Raw genomic sequence first — 16,688 nt, 5'->3', positions numbered from 1 at the left:
ACGCGAGGAACCTTCTGATTGGCGCGTCACCACGGACCTGCGCGACAGTGATTGGACGACTCCGAGAACAACCACGCGCGAGGAATTATAGCCCCGCCCTCCGCTCCCACGTGACTTTCCTTTGTTTCTATTCCCGCTCTTTTCGATGAACATATTTCACACAGAGTGTAATTTTAAAACTTCTCGAATTTAGGAATGAAAAGGCAATAATTATTATATACTTTATTTTTTCTTTGCTGTGCCGCAGTTTTTTCCTTCTGCCATCTGATTGCTTTTATTTTATAAATGACATTAAAAAAACGTTAAATAATCGACTAAAAACACTGCAAAAGATGATTTGGTATTATTTTTGCAGTAATTCAAATGCATTGAAACATGACGATTTTTTAAATAGAAATTAAGTGTAATAAGTGTGGGATTTATGTTTTAAAGGATTTATGTTTTACAGGTTTTACTCAATAGAAGCACTGTGCCCAGGCCTCATAAAGACTTTTCTACTTGATATTATGTGTATGTGCTGTGCAAAATGTCTTATCTACAGAAACAGGATGTGGAGACTGCTGAGCCCATCTACTGGTCGAGAAGAAACAACTGCACCTGGTTCTGTGAAGGACACCCTGAGTGGGAGGAAGACACAAGCACAAGAATATAAATATTGTCTGCATGCCTTTAATGCTGTTGTTCTGTATCCTGAGCTCAGTCTCAATTATTCTGACTTTATTAAACTAATTAAGATAGTAAATTTAAAAGTAAGTCTCATCATTGACAGACCTGAACCTGGGAGGGAAACAACAAAGATTTTTCCAAACATAACATTAATTTTCCAGTTTTAAATATGTTGGTGATTTCAGTGTTAAGAAGCTGTTTTAACTCATTGCTCCAGATTTAAAAACACTAAATATATATATTATATTCAGAACATATCCACAGAAACATTTTTACAGAAAAGAGTTTGTTCTTTTATTCCTGAAACTATTGAACACCCTTTTGCTGTCGTGATACGTCTTAATGTTTTTAATTAGTTTCCAGTGAAAGTTAGTATTTATCATTTGGTTTTATTACGTTACATTGAACCATACATAACACCGACTTTAAAATATTCTCTGTTTAAGGACTTCTTAAGAAATACACATCCGTTTATGAAATATACTTACATACATACAGCACCCTTATTGTTGGAAAATCAGTGATCTTGCTGGAAGTTATTTTGATAAGACGTAGCTCAAAACGTATAACTTATTAATACGCATTAAGGATTTCGTGTTGTCTCTTTGTGTGAGAGTGTGGGTGTCTCTTAAAAGAGCCGTTGTGTTTGTGGAGATTGAAGGCGTTTATCCTCCGAAGCCGTACAAGGTGCGTCCCTGTCGTTTGTAGCGTACAGGTCCTTCTCAAAAAATTAGCATATTGTGATTAAGTTCATTATTTTCTGTAACGTACTGATAAACATTAGGCTTTCATATATTTTAGATTCATTACACACAACTGAAGTAGTTCAAGCCTTTTATTGTTTTAATAATGATGATTTTGGCATACAGCTCATGAAAACCCAATATTCCTATCTCACTCCACTGGGAAATGGTTTACTGAGCATGCTATTACTGTGCTCAATTGGCCTGCCAACTCTCCTGACCTGAACCCCAGAGAGAATCTGTGGGATATTGTGAAGAGAAAGTTGAGAGATGCAAGACCCGACACTTTGGATGAGTTTAAGGCTGCTATCGAAACATCCTGGGCCTCCATAACCCCTCAGCAGTGCCACAGAATGATCGCCTCCACGCCGCACTGAAGCAGTCATTTGGGCAAAAGGACTCCCAACCAAGTTTTGAGCGCATAACTGAATATAATTATTTGAAGGTTGACGCTTTTTGTATTAAAAACACTTTTCTTTTATTGGTCGGATAAAATATGCTAATTTTTTGAGATGAGAAGGCTGGGTTTTCATGAGCTGGGTAGGCCAAAATCATCAATATTAAAACAATAAAAGGCTTGGAACTACTTAAAGGTGTGTAATGATCAAAATATAAGGAAAGTCTAATGTTTATCTGCACGTTACAGTAAATAAAGAAAATAATTTTATCACAATATGCACATTTGTATTGAGAAAGACTCCATACTTCATGTCCACAGCGGTGACGGTCTTCTTCTCTTGATTTATCTGCTCCCTTCATGCTAATTTATGGCAGACGCGAGGTGAACCTTCTGATTGGTGCGTCACCACGGACCTGAGCGACAGGATTGACAACCTGAGGAACAACTACAGACGAGGGAAGATGCTTTAACTGGAGGGCAAATTTAAAAACACTAAATATAAATTATATTCAGAATATATCCACAGGAACATTTTTACAGAAAAGATTTGTTTGTTATTGATTTCTTTGAACGGTTAAACACCTCCTTTCCTGTCGTGAAGTTAAATGTTTTTTTAAGTAGTTTCCAGTGAAATTTAGTATTTACTTAATTAAGTTTTGTTATTATTATAAACTAAGAACATGACTTTAAAATACCTTCATTCCCGTTTATGAAATACACTTACAGCCCCTTATTGTAGTAAAGTTAATGGATCTTGCTATGGGTTATTTTGAAAGAAGAGCGTGCTCATAAATGTCTGGAAAATACGTAGCTCAAAACGTAAGAAATACGCATTAATAATTTCATGTTTGTCTCGTGTGAGAGCGTGGGCCTTTAAAAAGAGCCGTTGTGTTTGTGGGAGATTGAAGGCGTTTATCCTCCGAAGCTGCATGGGCTGTGCGTCCTGTCGTTTGAGCGTACACTACGTCCAGTGGCGGTGACGGTCTTTCTTGGCGTGCTTCGGTGTAGGTGACGGCATCACGGATAACGTCTTCCAGGAAGACCTCTTCAACACTCCCGCGGGTCTCCTCTGTAGACTGGGACTGAGATATTGCCGACTCATGCCGCGGCGAGCGAGATGACGAATGCAGGGTCGGTGATTCCCGATGTTATCGCGCAGCACTTTACGGTGACGCTTAGCGCCTTCCTGAGCCCTTTACCACCTTGTTCTTTTCCAGACATGATGCGTTTTCGCGTCAGGTCAAACGATAGAAATGAATATGAAATGAGAGTGCGGCAAAGAAAGCTTTTTATTCTCTACAGGACTCCATCGAAACTAGCTCCTCGTCACGTGACTCGCTCCTCCCCTCGCTAGCCAGAGCAGTGGTAAACAAAGAGTGGTTCCTTCCTGATTTAACGACTTTCTTCGTTGATTCCATATTAAAAAGCCATGTTTTATATGATTAATTTGACAAAATAAGCTAAGGCTATAACGAGGAGAGAACAGTAAAGAAAATGGCTGTGTGAGAGCTTATATCTGAAACTTAAATAATAATTTATACTAGTGATAAAAGCTTAACAAGCTTCTTACACAGAAATGCAGTCTGAAATGAAGAGCCTAAACATAAAGCTTATATGATAAAGCCCTGATATACTTCAAACAAACGTCTTTTTCGTTCTTAGTTTGAGGGCAAAACAAAAGGCAGGCTTTGTAGTTCCTTTGTTTTTAATCTTGGGTAGTTGATTTATTGTGTTAATGCCTAACTCAAAGGTTTAACAATCTTACCGTTAGGAATATGTCTCAGGTCCTCCAGAATAATTTCTAAATGATTTATTAATTACTGGGGCCGGGTTAAGAGGAATTGAACTACTGTAATGTGGTATGCTGAGGAGGTACATAAAATACTGTATGGCAAAATATAAAAAAACTACGGTTATCAAGTCTGTGGTGTGTGTCTGCACAGCAAGCTGCTTCTTACACTAACTACACAGGCAAACTTCCAACTTAATATTGTATTTATTAATATTGCATTTTTCATACTACTACTAATACACACACTAATATTTATATGAAAGTGATCACAATTATTTATTTTTAAATCCACTTTTATATATTTTGTCAATTCAGCATTTTTTCTCTTAATCTGCCACAAAAACTACATATTAAATCACGTGTATGTTGATTAATCCTAAATGTATTAATTAATTTGTACATTATGTGATTAGATTATTGTGTGTGTGTGTGTGTGTGTGTGTGTGTGTGTATATATATATATATCAGTCGGGCCAAAAGTTTTGAGAATATACAACATTAGAAATTGGAGTGTTGTTTAAGTTTTTGTAATAGCAATTTGTATATACTCCAGAATGTTATGAACAGTGATCATTTAGAATGTATAGTCCTTCTTTTGCCATGGAAATTAACTTAAACCTGAAAACTTTCCACTGCATTTCCATTACACGCTAAATGACCTGGTTGAGACCATTTCAGTAATCGCCTTGTTAAGTCAGGTAAGAACGAGCACAAGGCTGGAGATCCATTGGTTATGTCAGGCTGATTGGGTTAGGAATGATGCCAGAATTGACATGTTAAAAGGAGGGCGATGCTTGAAATCATTGTTCTTCCATTGTTAATCATGGTGATCTTGTGCAAAGAACACATATGCAGCCATCATAAAAATGGTTTCACAGGCAAGTGATATTGTGGCTACTAAGATTGCACCTATAGATTGCATCGATAAAGGCCTTGAAACGTACTTCCAAAGTGCTTGTAATGAAACGAACATCACAGAAAAAGCTAAATTGAAACAAAGATCTAGGAAGCAGTTTAGGCAGCAAACATTCCTAAAATCTCTTTTGCCAACTGTGTGTGTGTGTGTGTGTGTGTGTGTGTGTGTATATATAGATTGGTCTAGTCATACTTTGTATTTATTTGAAGTGAATCGTAATACAAAAGCAATTCAGAGACAGTAATTACTAATACTAGTAATTTAAATTACTTTTAAAAGACTGCAATTAGTAATATAGGCTAATTTATTACAATTTATAATTAACTGACTAACTCTAGACAGAATACAATAATAGTTATTGATTAGCTAATCAAGTTAATTAAACACAAGCATACACTTGCATTGCATATTAATTAGTTGACACATAGTCCTTAGTAGTTAACAGCAGCGAAATATGTTACATTAATTAATTTCCTTAACTCAAGTTAGTTCTTTGGAATAAATCCTGCCAGTTACACAGTAAGTAAGAAACAATGTTCTAAAGTGTTTAGAAAAATAGAGATCTTTGAGTTCTTGGGCGAAAATGCTATTTATATGTTGATCGTATTTAGGAAAAGCAAAAGTATTCGCGTTAATGAGAAATAACGTTAATTGACTGAAATAATTGAAATTAAAGTTAAAATCTATTTATGAAAGCTTTTATACTGACAGGTTTAATAAATAAGACCTCTAATTAACCTCATAATGACTATATTTCCATACGTTAATATTTTCTGTCGTGTATTTAGTCTGGCAGCACAATCTGACCCTGGCTGAGGGGGCGTGGCTTTGATGAGCGTTGGAGGGAAGATTAGCGATTGGTTTAGAATCTCATAATGACTTAAACTAATGAAGAATGGTACGCCTGTTTAAAGTAACATTTGGGGCTCACGAGCTCATCTTTTCAACTTCGTTGAACTGCTTATAACTGAAAATGAGCGGGCAGAGGAAAACTGGAGGAAAGGGGGAGCGAAGGCTAAGACTGCCTGTCCAGGGCAGTAACGGTAGTTCCCGTCGGTCGTGTTCATGGCCTCCGCGTAAAGGAAAACTACGGAGCGTGCCGTGCCGGTGTCTCTGCTCATCTATGGCCAGCTCGAGTACCTGACCGCTGAGATCCTGGAGTTGGCCGGAAACGCCAGCCCGGGACAACAAGAAGACCTACCGTCCTCATTACCCGCAGCTGGCGGTGCGCACGACGAGGAGCTGAACAAACTCCTGGGCGGAGGACCATCGCTCAGGGCGGCGTGCTGCCCAACATCCAGGCCGCCATGCCTAAGAAGACTGAGAAACCTGCCAAGACCAAGGAATCGGGCTCCGGTCTGCTTCTTCTGACACAAAGGTTCTTTTAAGAGCTCACTCACTCATCTCAGAGAGCTGTTTGTGTGTGTGCTGTATAGACTTAAATCTAAGATGGTCAAGACCTGCATAAGTTATAAAACTGGGTACAAAGACAAATAAGATTCGAACAGTTGGATGTTGCCTAGTAGCTATGGTGTTTGCAAACTACCAAAAGATTAAAAAAATAAGATTAATTTCATAAAACCACCAGAATTTAAACTATGAGGATTAAAGGGAATGTAAATGCAAAGTGCAATGCACCTGGGCCAAAACTGGTATGAATTGTGACATAAATTGTAATGTCTTGTTTTTTTCTGTCCTTGAGATCTATAGACTGACTTTGATGTTTGTGTGTCTAAATAAGACGTTCTTTTTAATAAGATGCCTGTATCATGATTATGTAAAAAAAAATGTATTACATTTTAGCAGAGATTGTTTTATGATCGCCAATCATTGGTCTGAATAAGGTTAATACTGGCGTGGAGGAGTGGGATTTCTTTTTTTGTGCAGTAAAGTTTGTACTGTAAAAAAATTAAAGGCCAGAAAATTTATCCAACGTTATATTTTTCACTAATATATTCTCAGTAAAATCTAGTTGATTTTAATGGACGTGTGATTGTGATTAAATCACCATTGCGTAGGGAACAACTTGTGTTTGAATCAAGATCACATCTTTATCAGAAATATGAGTCTAGTGTTTCGTGCCTTCATTGTCAGTTCAAAGTAACCGCCCAGGCCCTCACTTCTAATAATGATATGTGTTTGATCATTTCATTTTGCTGAGGCTTTCTTTTTCAAAGCAACCAATGAGGAAGATATAAAGTGGATTCATCTTGGAGGAAGTGAATGGATCCAATACCAGCTCTGAGATTGTCTAAATAAGAACAAGTTGGAAGAGTACATAAGGAAGAGAAAAGGTTTTGATAGTACTCGCATTTTTAATGTTATTGCAATTGCCTTGCTTGCGGACTTTGATTCTAAAATTATGCGAATAAACAATGTATAAAGTCATAAACAGAATAAACGCAGTTCTGAGGGAAACACAAACGGCTCCCATCTGAAAACAGAAGCGCAGCCATTAATAGCAGTCATGCAGATGTCACAGACCAGCCAATCAGAAGCCTCGGAACGTCGTGACATCATTAGCTCGTGTCGGTCTACGCTTTAAAAGCTGACGCGAAAGTTTGAAAACCTATTCTGTACGTGTTAGAACAGAGGAGGAAGGCTATCTCAGTCATGGCGAGAACCAAGCAGACAGCTCGTAAATCCACCGGCGGTAAAGCCCCGAGGAAGCAGCTCGCTACTAAAGCCGCCCGAAAGAGCGCCCCGGCCACCGGCGGCGTCAAGAAGCCCCATCGTTACAGGCCCGGGACCGTGGCTCTCCGAGAGATCCGCCGTTATCAGAAGTCCACCGAGCTGCTGATCCGCAAGCTGCCTTTCCAGCGCTTGGTGCGAGAAATCGCGCAGGATTTCAAGACGGACCTGCGCTTCCAGAGCTCCGCCGTCATGGCCCTGCAGGAGGCCAGCGAGGCTTATTTGGTCGGTCTGTTTGAGGACACCAATCTGTGCGCCATCCACGCCAAGAGAGTCACCATCATGCCCAAAGACATCCAGCTGGCCCGCCGCATCCGAGGAGAGCGCGCTTAAACCCGCCGCTGCGTCACACCCCAAAGGCTCTTTTAAGAGCCACAACTACACTGAACGACGCTTTTCCGCTCTAGCACACAATATAACGAAGTCATGTTGATGTAGTCTTACTAAATTAATTTGAAAAAACTTGGGTGGTAATATTTAAATCGGCAGTTTCCAGACTTGGAAACGTTTTGGAAAAAAATGAATGGAAAGAATGTCCAGGCCATCTCGCAGTACTCTGCAGTCGCGTTGTTATAATTTATAATTTTATAATTTATTGGTAAGAATGTATGAATTCAGTTTGAGGGTCTAAATGTCGTTTGAAAAAGATTCGCTTTTTCCAGAAGTCACAAACTATAAAATCAACAAACCTTATTGTTTCAATGCCTAAACTCTTTTAAATCATAGTTTTCATAAATGTTAACTACGCCGATCTGTGCACTGCATCATAAATGTATTTTGGGACGATTAATGTGTCGATTGACAAAATGTGTTATATATTTTTGGGGGAGTATATAATATATCAGTAGGAATAAAATGAAGTAATATGAAACTGTAAATATGTATATGACAAATCTGTCAAATAATTTAAAACATGGATTAATTATTATTACTGACAAATATTACTGAATCAGGGTTAGGGCTGTTTCGTGCTGGAACTGGGGTGTGGGGGTTGCGTGAGTCATGTGACACGGCGCTGGTTTCAGTTAGGTCCTGTAAGCGACTGTAAAAAGCTTTCTTTGCCGCAGTCGTTTTATATTCGTTTCTGTCTTTTGACTGAGATAGAAAACGCTCCATCATGTCTGGAAGAGGCAAAGGCGGTAAAGGACTCGGGAAAGGAGGCGCTAAGCGTCACCGTAAAGTGCTGCGCGATAACATCCAGGGAATCACCAAACCCGCCATTCGTCGTCTCGCTCGCCGCGGCGGAGTCAAGCGTATCTCCGGTCTGATCTACGAGGAGACCCGCGGGGTGTTGAAGGTCTTCCTGGAGAACGTTATCCGCGATGCCGTCACCTACACCGAGCACGCCAAGAGAAAGACCGTCACCGCCATGGACGTAGTGTACGCGCTCAAACGACAGGGACGCACCTTGTACGGCTTCGGAGGATAAACGCCTTCAATCTCCACAAACACAACGGCTCTTTTAAGAGCCACTCACGCTCTCACACAAAGAGACAAACACGAAATTGAGTATTAATAACTTACGATTTGAGTTTGTGTTTTCAGAAATTATAAAATAAAAAAGCTCTTAAAAAAAAATAATAATAATAATAGTAATATCACTAACTGCCCAACATTAAGGGGTTGAATGTTATAATCCTTTCTTAAACGGAGAATATTTCAGATTTGGGGTTATGTATGATTTAATGTAACGTAATAAAACCGAATGGTAAATACTAACTTTCGCTGGAAGTTAATTAAACTCCATTCAAACACATCACGACAGTGAAAGGGTGTTCAATAGTTCCAGGAATGAAAGAACAAACAAATCTTTTCCGTAAAAATGTTCCTGTGGATATGTTCTGAATATAATTTATATTTAGTGTTTATTCCAAAATTCAACAAGTCTAAGAGTTTTAAAATTACACTCTATGTGTAAAATATGTTTAACAAAAAGAGCGGGAACAGAGACAAAGGAAAGTCACGTGGCAGCGGAGGGCGTGGCTATAATTCCTCGTCTGTGGTTGTTCTCGGAGTTGTCCAATCACTGTCGCTCAGGTCTGTGGAGACGCACCAATCAGAAGGTTCCTCGCGTCTGTGTAAATTAGCATAGAGGAGCGAATAAATAAGAGAAAGACCGTCACCGCTATGGACGTAGTATACAGGTCTTTCTCAAAACAAATTTGCGTATTGTGATAAAGTTATTTTCTGTAATGTACTGATAAACATTAGACTTTCATATATTTTAGATTCATTATACACATCTGAAGTAGTTCAAGCCTTTTATTATTTTAATATTGATGATTTTGCCATACAGCTCATGAAAACCCAATATTCTCAAAAACTTAGCATGTTTTATCCGACCAATAAAAGAAAAGTGTTTTTAATACAAAAAGCGTCAACCTTCAAATAATTATATTCAGTTATGCGCTCAAAACTTGGTTGGGAGTCCTTTTGCCCAAATGACTGCTTCAGTGCGGCGTGGAGGCGATCATTCTGTGGCTCTGCTGAGGGGTTATGGAGGCCCAGGATGTTTCGATAGCGGCCTTAAACTCATCCAAAGTGTCGGGTCTTGCATCTCTCAACTTTCTCTTCACAATATCCCACAGATTCTCTCTGGGGTTCAGGTCAGGAGAGTTGGCAGGCCAATTGAGCACAGTAATAGCATGCTCAGTAAACCATTTCCCAGTGGAGTGAGATAGGAATATTGGGTTTTCATGAGCTGTATGCCAAAATCATCATTATTAAAACAATAAAAGGCTTGAACTACTTCAGTTGTGTGTAATGAATCTAAAATATATGAAAGCTAATGTTTATCAGTACGTTACAGAAAATAATGAACTTAATCACAATATGCTAATTTTTTGAGAAGGACCTGTACGCGCTCAAACGACAGGGACGCACCTTGTACGGCTTCGGAGGATAAACGCCTTCAATCTCCACAAACACAACGGCTCTTTTAAGAGACACCCACACTCTCACACAAAGAGACAACACGAAATCCTTAATGCGTATTAATAAGTTATACGTTTTGAGCTACGTCTTATCAAAATAACTTCCAGCAAGATCACTGATTTTCCAACAATAAGGGTGCTGTATGTATGTAAGTATATTTCATAAACGGATGTGTATTTCTTAAGAAGTCCTTAAACAGAGAATATTTTAAAGTCGGTGTTATGTATGGTTCAATGTAACGTAATAAAACCAAATGATAAATACTAACTTTCACTGGAAACTAATTAAAAAACATTAAGACGTATCACGACAGCAAAAGGGTGTTCAATAGTTTCAGGAATAAAAGAACAAACTCTTTTCTGTAAAAATGTTTCTGTGGATATGTTCTGAATATAATATATATATTTAGTGTTTTTAAATCTGGAGCAATGAGTTAAAACAGCTTCTTAACACTGAAATCACCAACATATTTAAAACTGGAAAATTAATGTTATGTTTGGAAAAATCTTTGTTGTTTCCCTCCCAGGTTCAGGTCTGTCAATGATGAGACTTACTTTTAAATTTACTATCTTAATTAGTTTAATAAAGTCAGAATAATTGAGACTGAGCTCAGGATACAGAACAACAGCATTAAAGGCATGCAGACAATATTTATATTCTTGTGCTTGCGTCTTCCTCCCACTCAGGGTGTCCTTCACAGAACCAGGTGCAGTTGTTTCTTCTCGACCAGTAGATGGGCTCAGCAGTCTCCACATCCTGTTTCTGTAGATAAGACATTTTGCACAGCACATACACATAATATCAAGTAGAAAAGTCTTTATGAGGCCTGGGCACAGTGCTTCTATTGAGTAAAACCTGTAAAACATAAATCCTTTAAAACATAAATCCCACACTTATTACACTTAATTTCTATTTAAAAAATCGTCATGTTTCAATGCATTTGAATTACTGCAAAAATAATACCAAATCATCTTTTGCAGTGTTTTTAGTCGATTATTTAACGTTTTTTTAATGTCATTTATAAAATAAAAGCAATCAGATGGCAGAAGGAAAAAACTGCGGCACAGCAAAGAAAAAATAAAGTATATAATAATTATTGCCTTTTCATTCCTAAATTCGAGAAGTTTTAAAATTACACTCTGTGTGAAATATGTTCATCGAAAAGAGCGGGAATAGAAACAAAGGAAAGTCACGTGGGAGCGGAGGGCGGGGCTATAATTCCTCGCGCGTGGTTGTTCTCGAGTTGTCCAATCACTGTCGCGCAGGTCCGTGGTGACGCGCCAATCAGAAGGTTCCTCGCGTCTGTGTAAATTAGCATAGAGGAGCGAATAAACGTCTCTACCCGCCTCTTCTCGAGCACTGATCGTCAGCGTCATCATGCCTGAACCCGCCAAGTCCGCGCCCAAGAAAGGCTCCAAGAAGGCCGTCACAAAGACCGCCGGTAAAGGAGGAAAGAAGCGCAGAAAGAGCAGGAAGGAGAGCTACGCTATCTACGTCTACAAAGTCCTGAAGCAGGTTCATCCCGACACCGGGATCTCTTCCAAGGCGATGGGGATCATGAACTCTTTCGTCAACGACATCTTCGAGCGCATCGCCGGTGAAGCGTCTCGTCTCGCTCACTACAACAAGCGCTCCACCATCACTTCCAGAGAGATCCAGACCGCCGTGCGTCTGCTGCTGCCCGGGGAGCTGGCCAAACACGCCGTGTCTGAGGGCACCAAGGCCGTGACCAAGTACACCAGCTCCAAGTAGAGCAGCCCAGACCCACAAACCACAAAGGCTCTTTTAAGAGCCACCCAACTACTCCGCAAAAGAGCGAGTTTAGTGTGCTGTTATGTCTACAGAGATATAGCATTAATTTGTATAAGTAAGACCAATTTAAATTGGAGATCTATCCAATGATTGTGTTGGTAAAAGTAAAGCAGTAAATCTAATGTAAAGTTGTTTCATCTGGCCAAAAGCAGCACTCAGGATCGATAGGTGTTAATTCTTGTGGTCACGTGACGTTGTATAGAGTTGAATTAAGTCTGTTGAAAGAAACACTCACACATTTAGCATGTTTTTCTTACTGTCTTACATCACATCCATTTTCTCAGTTAAACGCATTCTCAGTTCATATGATATTGGGTAAGAACTTTTGGTAAAGGCGCTTGTTTATTTGTTTGTTCTCTGAAAAGAGTTGATTATTCTTGGCTATGCTTTTTTTTTTAATCACTGAGCTTTTTAGCTAATCAAAGACTTCTCTGTTGAATGAATGCAATGGACTATCACAGATATTTATTGCTACTGTACTATTATTATTCCTCCCCTTTTACGCTTGTGATTCCGCTCTCTTTAACAATGTAAATTGAGATTCACTAAGTATCATTTATTTTTCTGACATTGCATTGAGCTTAAGTGTTATGTTTTTAGTGATTTTTAAGAGATGGCTATTTGCAAACATCCGTTCATAATAAAAACACTTGATGTTTGTTTTTTATGCTTCTAACGACCCTATACCCTATACCCTATACCATATGCAGGATTTCTGAGACTTTGCTGTTAGTATAGGGCAGGGGTGTCCAAACTCGGTCCTGGAGGGCCGGTGTCCTGCAGAGATTAGCTCCAACCCTAATTAAACACACCTGATCCAGCTAATCAAGTACTTCAGACATAGACATAAAAAAAAAAAAAAATATATATATATATATACACACACATATATATATATATATAGCAGACTAAATGTAACCAAGCTGCGACAGATAGCGGATGTACCTCAAATCTATATGAATACAAATTTTAATTATTGTTATTATTATATTATAGTCCACTTTAGACATTCTACTAGCAGTAAGTAACTTTGCAACAATGTGTAGTCATCAGATTATTACTACACTGGCTTCACAACATACTCACAATCAGAAACAATGTATTCTACTAATCCTAAACCAGTCTTCTATATGACAGTGTCATATACTATGAGCTACGGACCACGACCAGAAGAAGCTGAACGGTGTGTGTCCTTTGAGAGCATCCGTGTATCGATAGTATTTTTTTACGGGGGCATTATTCAGCCTTAATTAAACATGACTAACGCACAAGAGTTCCCTTTCATCTCTCAAGGACTTTCTGTATGAATGTATGAGTCAAGTCACATTGGATCATCATGAGTCTCAAACCTACACCTATCCCATTAAGCCCCTCTGTTTCTGAACTGACTCCTTTGTCTGAAATGCTTCCAATTATGGAAATGGCTTTATGCTCTGTTTGGACTGTGTACACCACCACAGAACTGACGGACACAGATAATGTATCCCAAGGTGGCGGCTGATACTGCAGAACCTGTTGAGGTAGTGGCGCACACTGCTGTGTTTCCCGAGGTGAGGGGACCCGCTGAGGAACCTCTTCGAGTGGTAGTGCTCACTTCAGCGCACTGTATTGTGATGTCACCCAGCGATGCACCTTCAATCTGTCCTGTTGCGGTCAAGAAGACCATTACTGAACCCCATTTGTGTCTTGATACTACCAATGCAGAACCTCCAGACGTTTAGCCACTCATTTGCCGTCTATGAATCCTCATCCTGCACTGTTATAAAATAATTGTGTTATTAATGATTTACATGCACTACTGACTGCTGCATCAATGATTTTTCACTGAACTGACAAAATATTGTGATATCTGTGTCATAATATAGTGACAGTTCCTCACAGATTAGAAAGAAAGAAAAACAAAAAACACTGATGTACAAGACATCAAAATTCAGCACAACTTTTTATATAGAAATTAGGTGTAATAACATTAATTTTCCAGTTTTTAAGTATGTTTGTGATTTTCGCATTTTTCGGTTCTGTGTTAAGAAGCTGTTTTAACTCATTGCCCCAAATTTAAAAACACTAAATATAAATTATATTCAGAACATATCCACAGGATCATTTCTAAAGAAAATATTTTAGTTTGTTCTTTTATTCCTGAAACTATTGAACACCCCTTTACTTTAGTGATTTGTCTGAATGTTTTTTAATTAATTTCCAGTGAAAGTATTTGTTTAGTTTTATCACATTGAACAATGTCGTGATGTTAGAACGTTTTTTTAAACTAGTTTCCAGTGAAATTTAGTATTTACAATTTGGTTTGGTTACGTTATTTTAAGCCATACAGAACACAGACTTTAAAATGCTCTATTCCCCATTTATGAGTAAACTTACAGCCCCCTTATTGTTGGAAAGTTAGTGATCTTACTATGGGTTATTCTGTTAAAGAGGTTGTGCCTTACAATGTCTGAAATCACGTAGCTCAAAACGTAATAAATACGCATTAATAATTTCATGTTTGTCTCTTTGTGTGAGAGTGTGGGTGGCCCTTAAAAGAGCCGTTGTGTTTGTGGAGACTGAAGGCGTTTATCCTCCGAAGCCGTACAAGGTGCGTCCCTGTCGTTTGAGCGCGTACACTACGTCCATGGCGGTGACGGTCTTTCTCTTGGCGTGCTCGGTGTAGGTGACGGCATCGCGGATAACGTTCTCCAGGAAGACCTTCAACACCCCGCGGGTCTCCTCGTAGATCAGACCGGAGATACGCTTGACTCCGCCGCGGCGAGCGAGACGACGAATGGCGGGTTTGGTGATTCCCTGGATGTTATCGCGCAGCACTTTACGGTGACGCTTAGCGCCTCCTTTCCCGAGTCCTTTACCGCCTTTGCCTCTTCCAGACATGATCGAGACGCTTCTTGTTTAAGTCGAAAACGAGAGTGGAGGAAAACGCTACAGGGAAGCCTTTACATTCTCCTACAGGACCTAACTGAAACCAGCTCGGCGTCACGTGACTCACCACGCCACTCCCCCCCGCTAGTTCCAGCACGAAGCAACCTTTACCCTGATTTAGTAATGTTTGCGCTTATTAATCCATGTTTTAAATTATTTATTTGCCAGAAGATTCGTGACATCATTTAAACTTATTTTTTTATATTTACCTGCACACTTTCATATAAACGGAGAGCGACTGATATATTAAATATTTAAATTCGTGCTGCTCAATTCCTCCATATATATATATATACACAAATTTTATTTCTATTGACACATTAATTGTCCGAAGAAACATTCATGATGCAGTTCACAAGATAAACACGATTTAGTTAACGTTTATGAAAACTATAATGGAAAAGTATTTTGGCAGTATGGTCTTTTTTTGTTTTTATCTAATAGGAGTGTGTTCCTGAAACGGTTAGTAAAGTTTGTTATTTCCAGGATTTGGGACTTCTAAAACAAAAATTATACAATTAAACAGTTTATACACTTTTTTTTTCCAATATTTTGCCAGTACTTTTCAGGCAATATTCATGACTTAATCTCTTATTTTCAAATAAGAACGCACTTGTTTAAATTATTACACATTAAGTGAAGCTAATAACAGCTAACACTATAGCAAAGTACTGCAAGATGACTTTCTATTTCATATATTGATTTTTGTTTTTCCAATCCTGGAAACTGCCGTTTTAAACTCTTATGACCTCCCAGGTTTTTCATGGGGGTAGGATCTCTGTATAGGATTACATCATGACTTCGTTATATTGTGTGCTAGAGCGGAAAAGCGTCGTTCAGTGTAGTTGTGGCTCTTAAAAGAGCCTTTGGGGTGTGACGCAGCGGCAGGTTTAAGCGCGCTCTCCTCGGATGCGGCGGGCCAGCTGGATGTCTTTGGGCATGATGGTGACTCTCTTGGCGTGGATGGCGCACAGATTGGTGTCCTCAAACAGACCGACCAAATAAGCCTCGCTGGCCTCCTGCAGGGCCATGACGGCGGAGCTCTGGAAGCGCAGGTCCGTCTTGAAATCCTGCGCGATTTCTCGCACCAAGCGCTGGAAAGGCAATTTCCGGATCAGCAGCTCGGTGGACTTCTGATAACGGCGGATCTCTCGGAGAGCCACGGTCCCGGGCCTGTAACGATGGGGCTTCTTGACGCCGCCGGTGGCCGGGGCGCTCTTTCGGGCGGCTTTAGTAGCGAGCTGCTTCCTCGGGGCTTTACCGCCGGTGGATTTACGAGCTGTCTGCTTGGTTCTCGCCATGACTAAGATAGCCTTCCTCCTTTCTTCTAACACGTACGGAATAGGTTTTCAAACTTTCTCGTCTGCTTTTAAAGCGTAGACCGACACGAGCTAATGATGTCACGACGTTCCGAGGCTTCTGATTGGCTGGTCTGTGACATCTGCGCATGACTGCTAGCCAATGACTGCGCTTCTGTTTTCGAATGGAGCCGTTCGTGTTTCCCGCTCAAACTGCGTTGTTCTGTTAATGACTTTATTCATTATTTTTTCATACAACACTATTTGAAGAGGTCCATTAACAAAACACACTACAAAACAGTACAATAACTAGCTAATACTAACAAAACTGTTCTCTTATGCCTTTTCTTTCCAACTTATTCTTATTTGAACAATCTCAGAGGCTGGTATTAGGATCCGTTCACTTCCTCAAGATGAATCACTTTATATCTTCCTCAATTGCAAGTTGCTTTGAAAAAAGCCTCAGCAAAATGAAATGATCCAAACACATATCATTATTAGAAGTGAG

At 39.4% G+C, this 16,688-nt stretch overlaps 5 protein-coding genes and 2 pseudogenes across 5 annotated transcripts; 4 read left to right on the top strand and 3 right to left on the bottom strand.

Moving 5' to 3' along the window:
• Window positions 1-1,313: 1,313 nt before the first annotated feature.
• LOC122348899 lies at window positions 1,314-3,030 on the bottom strand (annotated as a pseudogene).
• Window positions 3,031-5,490: 2,460 nt separating this feature from the next.
• Window positions 5,491-5,905, top strand: LOC122348013 (annotated as a pseudogene).
• Window positions 5,906-7,068: 1,163 nt separating this feature from the next.
• On the top strand, window positions 7,069-7,584 carry LOC122348876 (histone H3). Its single transcript, XM_043244766.1, has one exon. The coding sequence runs from the start codon at window positions 7,131-7,133 to the stop codon at window positions 7,539-7,541; it is 411 nt and encodes a 136-aa protein (XP_043100701.1). The 5' UTR covers window positions 7,069-7,130; the 3' UTR covers window positions 7,542-7,584.
• A 716-nt stretch (window positions 7,585-8,300) lies between these two features.
• LOC122348892 (histone H4) lies at window positions 8,301-8,927 on the top strand. Its single transcript, XM_043244783.1, has one exon. It carries the CDS (start codon window positions 8,326-8,328, stop codon window positions 8,635-8,637), a length of 312 nt encoding a protein of 103 aa, XP_043100718.1. The 5' UTR covers window positions 8,301-8,325; the 3' UTR covers window positions 8,638-8,927.
• A 2,564-nt stretch (window positions 8,928-11,491) lies between these two features.
• On the top strand, window positions 11,492-11,942 carry LOC122348888 (histone H2B-like). The gene has a single exon (XM_043244778.1). It carries the CDS (start codon window positions 11,520-11,522, stop codon window positions 11,892-11,894), a length of 375 nt encoding a protein of 124 aa, XP_043100713.1. The 5' UTR covers window positions 11,492-11,519; the 3' UTR covers window positions 11,895-11,942.
• Window positions 11,943-13,951: 2,009 nt separating this feature from the next.
• Window positions 13,952-14,851, bottom strand: LOC122348894 (histone H4). Its single transcript, XM_043244785.1, has one exon. The coding sequence runs from the start codon at window positions 14,832-14,834 to the stop codon at window positions 14,523-14,525; it is 312 nt and encodes a 103-aa protein (XP_043100720.1). The 5' UTR covers window positions 14,835-14,851; the 3' UTR covers window positions 13,952-14,522.
• Window positions 14,852-15,727: 876 nt separating this feature from the next.
• On the bottom strand, window positions 15,728-16,225 carry LOC122348878 (histone H3). Its single transcript, XM_043244769.1, has one exon. It carries the CDS (start codon window positions 16,181-16,183, stop codon window positions 15,773-15,775), a length of 411 nt encoding a protein of 136 aa, XP_043100704.1. The 5' UTR covers window positions 16,184-16,225; the 3' UTR covers window positions 15,728-15,772.
• Window positions 16,226-16,688: the final 463 nt, after the last annotated feature.

This window comes from Puntigrus tetrazona, chromosome 7 (assembly GCF_018831695.1).
Source record: "Puntigrus tetrazona isolate hp1 chromosome 7, ASM1883169v1, whole genome shotgun sequence".
In the NCBI taxonomy this organism is placed as follows: domain Eukaryota; kingdom Metazoa; phylum Chordata; class Actinopteri; order Cypriniformes; family Cyprinidae; genus Puntigrus; species Puntigrus tetrazona.
Note: the sequence above shows the minus strand (reverse complement) of the source record. Positions and strands in the feature narration are given on the sequence as shown.